Below are 12,285 nucleotides of genomic sequence, written 5' to 3'. Positions count from 1 at the left end.
CAGAGGAGAGGAGGGTTATCAATGGGAAGCTGGAGATCCTACGTCCACCAAAAGGAAGTGAGGGACGCTCAGCCCCAGCAGGAAGGAGAGTTCAGTTTTACCGAATATTGTGATTTTTCAGGATAAGAGGAAATTGGAATTTTTAGGTTGAAGGCTACTACAACAAATTCAGTTTTTAAGAAAGCTTGCCGGCCAAACAAAAAACTATGTCAGTCATTGGCCACTTCTGGTTTAGGTAAAAACTTACAACAGGTATACATATTATTTATTTTGGCATTTAGCCTTTTTTTTTTTTTTTTTTGCAGATTTTTCAGTGCCATGTATATATAGGAAGCAAACTTTTAGTTCATATAACAGTACTGTTTTTAGAGATAACCACAAAGAGGCATTTTTTTAAAAATTACACTGTTTCCCATTATTCACAATAGTGAAGCAACCCAAATGTCTACTGACGAATAGATAATAAAATGTGGCATATATAAGCATACAATGGATTATTATTCAGCCTTGAAAGGAAGGAAATTCTGACACATGGTCCAGCATTGTATGAACCTTAAAGACATCATGTGGAATGAAATAAGCCAGTCACAAAGAGACAAATATGTATGATTCCACTTACATGAAGTAGCTAGAGCAGTCAAATGTGTAGAAAGAGTGGGGGAAAGGGGAAAATGGGTCTTGTTTAATGTGTACAGAGTTTCCGTTTTGAAAGATGAAAAAATTCTGGAGATTGGTTGCACAACAATGAAAATATACTTAACACTACTGACTTGCACACTTAAACGTGGTTAAGATGGTAAGTTTTATGTTATGTGCATTTTACCACAATTAAACATTTTTTTTCAGTTCTACTGTTTACAGTACTAACATATGGCCAAAAAATACTGCAAGAAGGAGGAACACCAGCACGAGCATTGTGTGGATCATATAAGAATTTGACCACTTAAAGCAATGATGGCAATATCTTATAGGGTTTCAAAACTTTAGAAAAAATATATGACAATACACAAAAGGTGAGGCAGGCAAATAGAGTTAAATTATTGTACAGCTCTTATGTTTTTAGCAAGTGGTAAAAGTACTAATTTAAGGTACACTACAGTAAATTCAGGATTCTTATTATAATGACTGAATGGATAATATAAGAAATTATAAACAAAAAATAATAGGTATTGAAGGTGGCTTGGTCAGAGAGCATATGGCTCTTGATCTCAGGGTGGTGAGTTCGAGCCCCATGTTGGGTGTAGAGATTACTAAAAAAAGATGATAACAATAAACTTTAAAGAAAGATAACAGGTAGGAATAGTGGAATGCTATGATTCCACTTCTATGAAGTTCAAAGATAGACAAAACTCTAACAGAGGTCAGAATTGTGGTTACCTTTCGGAAAGGTGGGGTAGGTATTGAGTGGGGTGTATTCACACCTGCTGGGGTCCTGGAGAACATCTGTATGTCTCCGTACAGGTGGTAGTCACACAGGTGTTTACAAAGAAAATTAATTAGACTATATACCTAAGCTTTGTATATTTATTTAAGTTGTACTTCAAAACAGAAAACAATAAAAATTCAAAAAAAAATTTTAAACTAATAGCTTAAGACAAGAGCCAGCAAACTATATAGCATTCTGAAAGTTTTTTAATGATTCACAAGCTAAGAAGGGTTTTACATTTTTAAGTGGTTGGGGAGAAAGTCTGCAGAGGAATACTATCTGGTGACATGTGGGAATTATATGTAAAGCTTAAGTAAAGTTTTGTTGGAACTATAAAAAAAGTGTATTGCTTACAATGTAATATCTTTGTTTCAGCTAATACTACTCGAATATTCCAAGGGACCAGAATAGTTAAAACAGGAGTGGTAAGTAGCAGATGGTAATTGCTTTGTCGTGTCCCGTGGTTAATTCATATGCAATTAAAACTATCACCACGAGGTGGCAGTATGATGTTGTTAAACTGCTCATGAAGAGGTGAAAATACAGAAACAATTACATTTCTCACTGTTTATGTTATGAAAAGAAGCTATGCAACAGAGTTAAAGCAGTTGTGTTACACTGTATAATTCTTATCAAGATAAAAACTCTCCAGATTTTAAATTATTTATCATCTGTGGGATCATACAACATAGGAGTGCAAAAGGTCTCTTCCAAGCCCTTCATTGGACATGTGCTAAAATTCAGAGGTTGTCATTTCCCAACGTTACATGGATTTGCAAATTTCTGGAGCCTCAATTAATATCTAAGCTTTGCCATTTCTAGTGTAACTAACAATCATAATATTAATCACAGTGTTGGTGATAACAGTAGTAGCCTAAAATTTACCGGCGTTTCCTGGGTTTTAGGCACAGATTATTTTATTATTTTATTTACTCCTGGCGGTATCCCACGAGATTGGTGTTACTGTTGTTCCCATTTTACAGATGAGGAAACTGAGGCCCGTGAGTTAAAAGTGATGCATCCCCCAGACAGGGGCCTGTCAACTCAAGCCCAGACCGTCTGACTTCTCTGTCTTGGGTGCCTTATCTTATGTGGCATTTGGCATTTCATTAACCAGCTTCAGAACCTAACATTTGCTAACTCGACAATCCTTAAACTACAAAGTTTCCCAACTACAATATGGTGATCATGTTATGAAATCAAAGTTGTTCTGGCTGTGTTGTTTTGAACCATAGAAGTGATGGGATGGAGATCTGGATTCTGTACACCAGGTTATAAGAACTAAAATTAAACGGATAACTTAGAGCAACATTTCTTGTTTTCCCCAAGGTTCAATGTGTGGCTCCCACATGTAAGCCCCAGTTGAGTATGGTGGGAAGAATGAGCTGAGGCTCGTGCACAAGCAGCCCTCCCTCCAGCCCTTAACATCTCTGTGCCTCGGTTTCCTGACCTGTAAAATGGGGTGATGATCCTACGTGCCTCCGGGGTAGGGTGGGAAGGCCCGGCACACAGTTGGTACTTGTTAAATGGAATTTCTCCTGTTGCCATGTACGTGGGCATAGGTTTCGCCGTGGATAGAGCCAGAAACTCTGGAGGTTGCGGCAGCTGTCAGCCCGTTGCAAAGCGTGCCGTGTTGGGTGTAACTCCTGCCTCTACAGTGTGGGGGGCCGCTTTGGAGGGCTTTTCTAGACCTCACTGCTGGGTGCTCTCCACAAGGGCCACTGGTATATGAAAATGCAAGGGCTCCTGTCTCTTCCAGTGTCACCCTGGGATCATTTGGCCATCCGATCAATGTTGCCGGTTTATTACTTAGCTGATACTTGTCTTTACGCCAACTTTAATGGTACTTTTTTTTTGGCAGTTGGCTTCCTCCTAAGTAATCAGGGTGAAAAGTTGGGTTTGATATGCTAGTTGAAATTTTTAATGCACTCAAAGTCGTTGTAAAACCATTAAGACCAGAGGTGGTCAACCATGAATCACCTCGTGTCGGCTTTGGCACCGCTCTTCGAGAGACCCTGTGAGGAAAATAAAAGATGAGTAAAACCCATTAAGGGTCATAACCAGGGCCTCTTTCCCAATCCTGATGACTGACACCACTCTGCTCTCTCTTCTGTCCCCTCTCCCGCCCTCCCCGGGGGACCCCTTGAAGCCCACGGCGTCTCCTGCCTCGTCGGCCGACATGGCCCCCATCAGCTCGGGGTCTTCTACCTGGACGTCCTCCGGCATCCCCTTCTCATTTGTCTCCATGGCGACTGGGATGGGCCCGTCCTCCAGCGGCAGCCAGGCGACCGTGGCCTCGGTGGTCACCAGCACGCTCCTGGCCGGCCTGGGGTTCAGCAGCGGTGGCATCCCCTCCTTCCCCAGCACCGTGTGGCCCACGCGCCTGCCCACGGCCGCCTCGGCCAGCAAGCAGGCCGTCAGGCCCGTCCTGGCCACCACGGAGGCCTTGGCTTCCCCGGGCCCCGACGGCGACTCGGCACCGACCAAGGACAGCGAGGGCGCAGAGGAAGGGGAGAAGGATGAGAAAAGCGAGAGTGAGGATGGGGAGCGGGAGCACGAGGACGAGGGGGAGAAGGACGCCGAGAAGAAGAAGAGCGGGGTGACCCACGCCGCCCAGGAGCCGAGGCAGGACGAGCCCACCGCCACCCCCTCGTCTCCCAACAGGACTGCCGAGGAGGGCGGGCATCAGACTCTGCCCGGGCCCGGGCAGGACCACACTGCCGTCCCCACACACCGGCCCGATGCCGTGGGGGGTGCCCGCCCTGGCCTGGACGCCGGCTCGGTCACCTCCACCCAAGTGCCCCCCACGGTCACAGAGGAGCGTTTCGAAGGGAGTGATCCCAGGAGGCCCCAGATGCCATCGAAAAAGCCCATGTCCCGAGGGGACCGATTTTCCGAGGATAGCAAATTTATCACAGTTAATCCAGGTAAGTGGCCCGGTCCTCACCTGAGGCTCCATGCTGCTGTGAGCAGGCTCGTCCTTTAAAAAAAAAATAGGGATGGGAAATGAAGCTCCAGAAAGTGCTTAATGTTCCTGAAATTGTATATGTCCCTGGCATAAAAGATGTGTGTGCGTGTATCTGTCTGTCTGTCTCTCTGTTTTTTGTTCTAATAAGAATAACCTCCTCTCTCTTTGTGGCTGGAATAAGACCTTCTGTGATATTTGTTTCCTGATAAAATCTACTTAACTCAGAATAACTTCAAGGATTTAAACTACGCAATGGGGGGGGGCGCCTGGGTGGCTCAGTTGGTTAAGCGACTGCCTTCGGCTCAGGTCATGATCCTGGAGTCCCAGGATCGAGTCCCACATTGGGCTCCCAGCTCAGCGGCGAGCCTGCTTCTCCCTCTGACCTTCTCCCCTCTCATGCTGTTTCTCTCTCTCTCGCTCTCTAATACATAAATAAATAAAATCTTTAAAAAAATAAAAAAAATAAAAAAAATAATAATAAACTACGCAATGAGGGGCGCCTGGGGGGCTCAGTCGGTTAAGCGTCTGCCTTCGGCTCAGGTCATGATCTCAGGGCCCCTGGATCAGCAGGGGAGTCTGCTTCTCCTCTCCCTCTGCCCCTCCCCCTGCTGGTGTGCTCTCTCGCTCTCTCTCAAATAAATAAATAAAATCTTTAAAAAGAAATAAACTACACAGTGAAGGAAATGAATAAAAAAAGACATCGATCTTAAGAAGTTTCTTCATTAAGATTTCATTCCTCATTCACTTACTCAGCACCTGGGTTTAGGGACTGGTGCCAGGCACGGGGTGGGTGCCATCCCGGGGGCGGGGGGGAGCACAGCCCCTGCCTCTTGAGGCTTGCTGACTGCCTAAAGGACACAGCGATGGTGACACTGAGCTAGCGCGCCCGCCGGGAAGCTAGGAAGCAGGCTGGTACAGAGCAGGCAAGCAGGGTGGCTGGCTAGCCAGGAAATGAGCTAACTGAGGTTGAAGATGATGAACGGTAACAGGAAAGAAGCAGGTACTGTTAAAGAAAATCATGAGGAGGGCAGGGACCCATCTTAACGAACATAGGCAAATCTGGGGATGTGACCTGCACCCTGAAACCAAAAGCATGAGATGCCCCAGAGTGGGGAGAGCTGGTGTTAGCCCACCGTCCTCGCCCAAGCAATGGGGCTCTCTATGCCAGAGCCCCGTTTGCCGTATGCATAACCCAGCTTATGGATGGTGAGGCCAGGGCGTGGCTGGTCTGGCCTCTGCCCTGAGGTGGTGATCCCCGTCACCCTGACCCGTAGTGATTCGGTGCTCTATCATGTGCTCAGATCCTACCGAACCATCCTGATAGTCTCTGCCAGGCAGCCGTGAGCATGAGGGGTTGTTATTGTTGTGAGGGGTTTTCTTAATAAGAAATTCTTCTTTTTGCCAGACTACAAGATGTTTAGCAACAATTTTTTTTGCATCTAAGCTGTTGTGGAGTTATAAGAGTGCAAAAAAAAAAAAAAGCAACTGGTAAATATTTATTTGCTTTTGCACTTGTAAACATTAAAATTCATCTAAAGCTGAGATCTCGTATGTTAAGATACAACTTAGAATAAATTTTCATGTTTTGAATTACGTTGCTCCTTAAAGCTGGTATGGACTCGTTTTTTGAAGTTTGGGTTTCCTATGGGTGTTGCTCAGTTTGTCCTGGTTTTCAGGAAAAGTGTAGAGTAGCCTTCTGTGGAGTTGAGTGGAGGAAATACTGGGCCGCTTATAAAGCTGTTTGAAGCCATTCTGATATGAACAGTGACATTTCCTCTAGGAATTACTGTGAGACAGTAGAATTTCTTGCATTTGAAGATATTAAATATTTATGGAGTACCCGCTGTGTCCTGGGCACCGCATGAAACATTGGGAATAGAATACAGATCAAGGCAGGCTTCTGTTCGTCCGGGGGTTTCTGTTCTAGTGGGGGAGCTTGAGGATATTCCAGTGAACAAGTGCGTAACGTCAAATAGTGGTGAGTGCTTGGGTTGGGGAGGGGGGCAGTGTGGCATCGAGTGGTCACTTGAGCAGAGACCCAAGTGGTGAGGAGGTAACCATGTGGAGATCCTTGGAAGAGCATTCTAGGCTGCAGGAGGAATAGCAGATCCAGAGACCCAAAGTCGGGATTGATTTGGGAGTGGTCGAGGAGCGAACCCAAGGCCAGTGTGTGTGGACCCTAGAGAGTCAGGAGGGAGGGATAAGGGATGAGTTCACAGATGGGCAGAGCTCAGACCAGGAGGGGGCTCATCATCCATGCTGAGGATTTGATTGTAATTGAAATGGAAAACCAGTGGTGGATTTTAGCGGGAGACTTGCTCATCTGATTAAGTTTTTTGAAAGACCCCTCTGGCCTCTTTGTGGAGATTATACAGGGGAGGCAAGAGGGGACACAAGAAGCCCAGTTAGGAGGTGATGGCAGTGGCAGCTTGGACCAGTGGGGTTTCTCCGAAGACTAGTGGTAGACCTTTTCGAGAACGGACTTTCAAGCTTGAGCGGCTGTGCCTGTGGACTCAGGGCTCTGGCAGGAGGTCTTCTCTGCCTGTTCCTCTTAAACGCGTCTTTGCCCGTACTTCCGACAAAGATGGCTGTTGAGAGCTTAGGTTGGGAGTGTTCATACCTCGTGAGACTAGAGAGCAGTGGGGGACCTGGGCCAGTTCCAGGTGGGAGGCAATGAGTCATTGGGATTGGTGAACCTTGCGGATTCACCCAGGGCTGGGGCGTGGATCTCCCCAGGGCTGGGGCGTGTGGATCTCCAGCTTCAACCATCGGGCATCCACGTGTGCCATCTTGGCAGAGTCTTGGCAAGCAGCTTCTGGAGTCACATCACCGCAGTAGCCTCTGCCCCTTATTCACTCTGGCTCCTCAGGCGGTCTCCGCTCAGCGTTGTCATCAGTAAAGTGGGGATAACAAGAGCTCTTGGAGATAAGATAAATGGAGTCACCCTTGCTGTCAGTCACAAGGAAGGAGGAGCTGTCCCCAGCCCAAAGGCCACGAAATCACAATGGCGACCATGAGGAGGCCCCTAGCAGGTCTTTCTTTTGTAGTCCTCCCTGGACATTAAGGAGCATGCCAAGACTCTGGTCCCCAATTAGCAGGCATTCAAAATGACCTCCAGGAACTGTGCTCTTTCCCCAGACTGGTAAGCCAGAGCAACTCCCTCACCATGCTCATCTAGTGGGAAGGTTCACTTCTAGCTCAGTGTCACCATCGCTGTTCCTTTAGGCAGTCTCAAAGCCTTGTGGGCCATAGGTCTCTGTTGAAACTTGTCAGTCCCGCCAGATAGCACAAAAACAGCCAAAATAATATGTAAGTGAGCAGATGTGGTTGAATTCCAACAAAACGCTGTTTACAAAACCAGACAGTGGGCCTGGTTTGATCTGTGAGGAGGCATTTGCCAACCCCTGGTTTAAGTAGAAATACGTGTGTGCTTCTTGGTTGAGGAAGGATATGAGTGACTCAAGGGTAAAACCCCCAACCCCACATCAGTCCGTGATCCCCACTGCCTTGCTTCGCTTCCAGCCCTTCTAGCCTTTCCCCGCCTGCCTCCTCCAGCTTGACATTTACTTTTTAAATAAAGCCACTCACCTTCATGTCAGTGGTGACTTATTTTAAAGGCTTTGCATGTACATTTGTTTAAATCTCATTTAGTTTTTCTTCACAGTAAGTAAACACAATTATTTTCATCAATCTTTAGCCTCCTTTTTTTCTTTTTTTTTTGAGAGAGAGAGAATCTCAAGCAAACTCCCCACTGAGCGTGGAGCCCGACAGGGGGCTCGATCCCCAAGACTCCAAGACCATCACCTGAGCCCAAATCAAGAGTCGGACACTTAACCGACAGAGCCACCCAGGCGCCCCTATAGTTAGCGTCTTTGAAACAAGCATTAATGTTTAAAGTTACAAACTCTGTTCTGTTTTGACCAGCATTTCCAAAAGGCTTGTTTTAAATTCCCTTGATGTTTGGTGACATCTTTTTAAGTCCTGTGAGTTGTAGCTTTAATATTAATTCACAAGGAAGGAGAAGAGGAGTCCTTGTGTGGGAGAAGCAGCAAACTCAGGCAACTAGAGAAGGCAGACGGGTGGTATCAGTGAGAGAGGAGGACCACCAGGTGGTGGACATTAGGGAGGAGTGAGGACCACAGCAAACCAGAGCGCATGTGTCTTCGCTAAAGAGGAAGCCTCACTCAGTTCCCCTGATTGTAGCCACTGAAGATGCCTCACGAGCCAGAAATCCAAGTCTTTGTGCAGCATCTCCCAATTTTTAAGTGAGTCCCAATTTTTAAAACATTTTCTCTTTTTTCCTTCTTTCGTTTTTTTTGTATGTTTGTTTGTTTGTTCATTTTCACATATGCCAAACTAAACACATCCCTAGGCCAGGGAGGTAAGAAGCGCTGGTACTTGGCCTCGACTGTAGGGTTGATTGCCCTAGTTCCAGCTGCCCCGCAGGCTGGTGGGAAGGATTGGAGGCCTGCATGCAGCCCCTGTGTCTATTTGCTAGCATCTACTAGCATGAAGCCCTCGGCGGGATGTGTGCCGCGTGGAAATCTGCCCTGGCCCCTCTCTTAGGAGCACAGGCAGAACGTGGTGCAGGCACCCAGTAGCCATGATGCGTGTGTGTGTGGTCCTATAGCACCCCTGTGGGGGCTGTTCTGTCCTTGTTGCCTTTGGCCAGTCAGGAAACTGAGGCTCAGAAGGCTAAGGAACATGTCCGGACAACACAGAGCTCCAACACGGGCCCCGACTCCAGAGTCCAGGGGAGTCCCCCTCACATGGTGGTCCCTTCCTTCTGGCTTTGGGCTTATTCCCTGAGTGGGCAACACAAGATGATTTCAGATGACATGTTAATTATTAAGTGAATATTTGTGTGCTTTAGAAAAAATAGCAGTTTTCCATTTATGGCAGAGGTTCTCAGCCAGAGAGCATTCTGTCCCCCCTCTCCCCAAAGGCATTTGGCGATATCTGGAAACATTTCCGGTTGTCGTGCCTGGGGAGGGGGCTGCTCCTGGCGTGTAGTTGGGTAGAAACCAGGGATGCTGTTGAGCTTCCTACCCTGCACAGGCCCCCACAACAGACCTACCTGGTCCCAAGTGTCAACAGTGCTGTGCTTGAGAGACTCTGATTTATCATATTAATATAAAGTTTCCTTTTCAAAGTTCACTTGAGGAAAGAAATAGTTAAGGACAGAAATAAGTGCTAGGACAGGTTCGTGAAGACAGGGCAGAAATCATGAATGTGGTGCTCAGCCGGAGTGTATGGAGGTGGAGGGAAATGTAGGAGACTTCATTTAAAATAAATCACGGCAGGCATTTGTATGGACTCCCCAAAGCACTTTGCAGCCAGGGCTAGTTTCATGGGTCAGGTTCCATTTTTTGGAGGCGTTTTTGAGATTATCCTGCCTGTCTCTGTTCTTGGCTGTCATCTTCCTGGGAGGGCCAGAGGGCATCGGCTGGGAATGGCTTGATGGAGTTGCTCAGTACCAGTGTGGTTTCGTGTCCTCCTAGAAAGTATCTGGGCCCTCGGAAGTTTCTGTCCCCCACTAGGTGATCTTTGAACTAGGACAGAGTCTATCTTTCTCGGTGTGGGAAACCAGACCCCACTGAGAACAAGTAGAACATTCCACTGAAGGCTGGGGTCAGGAATTCAGGTTGTTGTATGTATTTGACGCTCTGTCACAACCGAAGGCCGAGTCACATGATGTTGCAACCAAGCGTCCATGGTGGTGGTTTGGTAGGTCAGGACCAGCGTTATTTATAGGGCTTAGAATGAAATTGGGATTTATCAGACACCTTCAGTTTTCCAATGCCTAATTGAAGTAGACACGACAGACTATTGTTTGATTATCTGAGTGTGATGAAGGGAGCTCTCCGTGAAGGAGTAAGGAGTGCTTATTCACAAGAACTCCGGGTGGTAATATAAATGGAAACACACGATGCTCTAATTCAGCTCGGGCACGGGAATGGGAGCCCAGAGCCCGTGGTCCCTTGCAGGAGAATGTATGTTTTTGTAACTGACAGTCGTGTCTCTGCAACCGTGGCTTAGATAATGCTGGGGCTCCAGAAAAGTAAGGACGAATTTTGTGGCCCTGGAAAAAACCAGCCACCTTCTCACTTCACACCTGCTTGGGGGGCTACCATGCAAACAACAAAACCAAACAGAAAATAACAACCGTTGGCGAAGATGTAGGGAATTTGGAACGCTCGTGCACTGTTGGTGGGAATGTAAAATGGTACAGCCGCTGTAGAAAACAATATGGTGGTTCCTTAAAAGATTAAAAATAGAACTACCATATGATCCAGCCATCCCACTGCTGGGTATCTACCCAAAAGAATTGAAAGCAGGGTCTTGAAGAGATGCCTGTGCATTCATGTTCATAGCGGCATTATTTACAGTAGCCAAGGGATGCACATTTGCGTTGTTACCCAAACAGATGAATGGATGAATAAAATGTGGTCTATACATACAATGGGATGTCATTCAGCCTCAAAAAGGAAGAACATTGTGATACACACTGCAACATGGATGAACCTTGAGGACATGATGCTACGTGAAATAAGCCGGTCACAGAAGGACAAATGTATGACTCCACTTGCATGAGGTGCCTAGAGTCGTCCAAGTCATAGAAGCAGAGGGAGAAAGGTAGTTAGCAGAGGCTGGATCCGGGGGGATTGTGGTTTAACAGGTACAGAGTTTCCATTTTGCTGGTGAAAGACGGAGTCTGGAGATTGGTTGCCCAACAGTGTGAACGCACTTGACACGACTGAACCGCGCTCTTAGAAATGGTTAGGATGGTAAATTTCATGTGTTTTTTTACCACAGTTTTTTGGGGTGTGTGTGTTTTTAAAGCAGCCGTCTTAATTCACGGATGTGGGTGGTTTTTAATGAGTGGTGTTACTCAGAACAAATGTAGTCAAGTTGCCCGCAATTGAACCAGGCTGTATTCTGAGTGTGGTGTCCTTCTCTTGATCTTTCCTGAAAAGTGAAAGAATCCCGCCTTCGCCTACTCCTGAGAGTGGTCTCTTGGATCCAAGCTCATTTTAGTCTTGACAGCGTAGGGGTTGTTGTCCCGTGGCAGAAGCTGAGCCCTTACCGTGGGGTAGGAAGCATTTCACATGCGTCCATCTGATGTATCACTGCCTGTAGCATTTATAGTACATTGTACTCCGTTTTTATTTGCTTCTACTGGGATGAGAGCCAAGCCAGTAAAAGGCAAACAGCATTAATTCAGTGATGACATATGCCACTGAAAACTGTTTTTCTTTTCTTTTTTTTTTTTAATTTTTTTTTAAAAAAAGCAGAATGGAGGCACTTTACTCAGATTCTGTTGGATGCTGAGATAAAAGCTGGGAGGAGCAGGGCATGTGGGGAAGGCATTCATCCTTGCCTCCCCCCCACCCCCTGCGAATGCTCAGAGCAGGTTAGTTAGCATCTTGCTCTAAGTTTTATATGGAAGACATTTCAGAAGGAGGCTCATTTTCTGAGTCCCCGCTCTGGCTGGCCTCCCTCTTCTTACCTTCCCAGCAGCCCTTTGTCACAGCCACGGGGGTAGAGGGAGAGGTGGGTATAAGTTACCCCCATCCCATTTCATCCTGGTGCACACGGACCAGCAAGATGCAGCTCTGGAAAGAGTATGAGAAAGGTCCATCCAAGGCCACTGAGGGGAATGGCCCCCATTGTATGGTTGGAGCAAGAGCCTGGTTACTTTCTAATTGATTGAAAAATAAAATCTCTTTGAAAGTAAGTATTGGATTAGGAAAGGTACCTTGTCCAGAAGCAGCATCTTCTCTTGAGCCAGGTTAGTGACTTCAGAATCCTGGTCAGGAGTTTCTTAAACCATAAGTCTTGCTTTTGATGATGAGGCCTTGTGAAAAGATCCAAGGTCCATGTTGTTCTG

The 12,285-nt window shown here is 46.6% G+C and overlaps 1 protein-coding gene across 3 annotated transcripts in view; it reads left to right on the top strand.

Annotated features, from left to right (window-relative positions):
• PTPRG (protein tyrosine phosphatase receptor type G) overlaps positions 1–12,285 on the top strand; it is a 689,740-nt gene that overhangs the window by 588,554 nt on the left and 88,901 nt on the right. For all 3 annotated transcript variants that reach the window (XM_078076474.1, XM_078076466.1, XM_078076463.1), the window contains exons 11-12: positions 1,802–1,851; positions 3,576–4,353. In XM_078076474.1, the coding sequence (XP_077932600.1) occupies positions 1,802–1,851; positions 3,576–4,353 (828 nt within the window). The remainder of the gene's footprint in view (positions 1–1,801; positions 1,852–3,575; positions 4,354–12,285) is intronic.

Source organism: Halichoerus grypus, chromosome 1 (assembly GCF_964656455.1).
Source record: "Halichoerus grypus chromosome 1, mHalGry1.hap1.1, whole genome shotgun sequence".
Lineage (NCBI taxonomy): Eukaryota > Metazoa > Chordata > Mammalia > Carnivora > Phocidae > Halichoerus > Halichoerus grypus.
Note: the sequence above shows the minus strand (reverse complement) of the source record. Positions and strands in the feature narration are given on the sequence as shown.